This window comes from Salpingoeca rosetta, assembly GCF_000188695.1.
Source record: "Salpingoeca rosetta unplaced genomic scaffold supercont1.62, whole genome shotgun sequence".
NCBI classification, from domain to species: domain Eukaryota; class Choanoflagellata; order Craspedida; family Salpingoecidae; genus Salpingoeca; species Salpingoeca rosetta.
Genome location: NW_004754872.1, coordinates 6551 through 8359, shown reverse-complemented (window position 1 = coordinate 8359; position 1809 = coordinate 6551). Strand labels below are relative to the sequence as shown.

The following is a 1809-nucleotide window of genomic DNA, read 5'->3' as shown; positions in this document are numbered from 1 at the left end:
ATGCAAAGACTGCTATGCAGCTTCCCTTCTTTCCTTCGCTGTTCACTCACTCACTCCTCCTGCACCCCAACAAACAAAGCTTCCACAAGCAACACGCACATCGCTGCACGTGCCACTCGGGTCGTTCTGTTTTTCTTTTTGGTTTTGTTCTTGTGGCTATGCACACAACAACAACCCCAGACACACACACACACAAAAAGGTGTGTGGATGAAGCAGTGTCATTCAATGCAAATACACAACGTGTGTGTGCTGTTTTCCAGTGAGTGCCAGTGCCAACAACCTGCTCTGCCAACAAAACACACGCACTACCATTGTAGTTTGTCTATGCATGTGCATATGTGTGTGTGCAAACAACGCAACGTTGCTCACACAACACACAATACACAGCACACACAAGTACAATGGCAGCACGTGCCCATCAGCAGCATGCAGTGCGCATGGCTCTCTTTCGAAACAACACACAACACTGTTTCGCATCAAATGTACTTCATCCACGCATGTGTGCGTGCCCAACATCATCATCGTGCTCACAGCACAGTTTGCCTCCACTCATGATCGAGTGTTGCTCAAGGCACCCTCTCAAGAAGAACAATCCACACCGCTCTCACGGCGGGATTGCCTCCTGCATGCGCAAGCTTGGTGTCATCAAGGACAGTCGCCACCTGCCGCTATTCAAAACAGCAGACAGCGCCCACCCTCTATCAGAGATCACAGCAGAGAAAACACACTTCCATGTGCCTTTGCCGTCACTCCGCCAGCGGCTTGCAACTTGCTTCAACATCATAGACTTTTGGCTCAACACCAGCAATCCATGCAAAGCTTTGCTTGCTCTCGCTCGCAATACTTCATCGACCCGCATGTCACAGCGGGCTGCGTCTTGCCTCCAAAGGCAACCACAGCCACACCCACAACACACAGCTGACAACGTTTTGTTTTCACTGTGCCACATCCACGTGTGCAGCAAAGCAACTGCCAGCCACTCCCCAACACACGAACACATGTTGGCTCATCGCCCTTCTCCCAACGCACAGCTACACACACAAGGAAAATGCATGCCCGTTCATGCGCACACACGTCATCTACGCGCCAGGCACATCGCTGTGCCCGGGTCTCAATGCACCATGCGTGCAGGCTTGCTTCCTGCGTCTCGCTATGTCACATCACTGTGAGGAGAGAAGAACAATCAAGAGCCAACAATGCGTGTTCGTGTGAGAAGAATGTCCAGCGCTTCACACTGTCACACTCAGAGGAGGCTGAACAATCAGCTCGCCCTCTTTCCGCAAACACAGTCGTTGCTCGCCACAAGCGCATATGTCGTGTGTCGCTTTTGCTTCTGTGTAGTAGAGATGCGTTTGCTCATGCGAGTGATCACAAGAACACACACAGAGACACGAGCAATCGCTTGCTCGCCTCCCCACATGTGCCTCATCACACCCACACACAATGCTCGCGCATCACACACACCAGCATCCACACACACACACACACGCCTGTGCTGTTCTCATTGCATGTGCTGTGCATGCATGTGTGCTCCTGCAAGCTTTGCTCACAACACACATAAGGGTGTCGCTTCGCTTTGCCCGCACTCACACACACGCACACTTCACACACACATACAAATGAGGAGAGAGGTCGCTCAGAACACAGCAGATCCCAGACCCAAGGAGAAAGAGAAGTTGTAGCTGCAAGGGCGCAGACGCGGCTTTTTCGTGCCCGCAAGCAATCCTGCTCAGCGACATTCGCCTTGCTCTCTTGCTTGCGCCTCTACTCAGCGGGCTCTTGCCTTTGCCTTCTCTTTTTCTTTTTTG

At 52.1% G+C, this 1809-nt stretch overlaps 1 protein-coding gene across 1 annotated transcript; it reads right to left on the bottom strand.

The window, feature by feature from the left end:
- Nucleotides 1–20: 20 nt before the first annotated feature.
- Nucleotides 21–1581, bottom strand: PTSG_13188 (uncharacterized protein). Its single transcript, XM_004987522.1, has one exon. The coding sequence runs from the start codon at nt 999–1001 to the stop codon at nt 606–608; it is 396 nt and encodes a 131-aa protein (XP_004987579.1). The 5' UTR covers nt 1002–1581; the 3' UTR covers nt 21–605.
- Between the last annotated feature and the right edge of the window lie 228 nt (nt 1582–1809).

Bases quoted from the DNA above. Each gene is read 5' to 3' on its own strand.
- PTSG_13188 (XM_004987522.1), bottom strand. From the start codon at position 1,001: ATGTGTTCGTGTGTTGGGGAGTGGCTGGCAGTTGCTTTGCTGCACACG.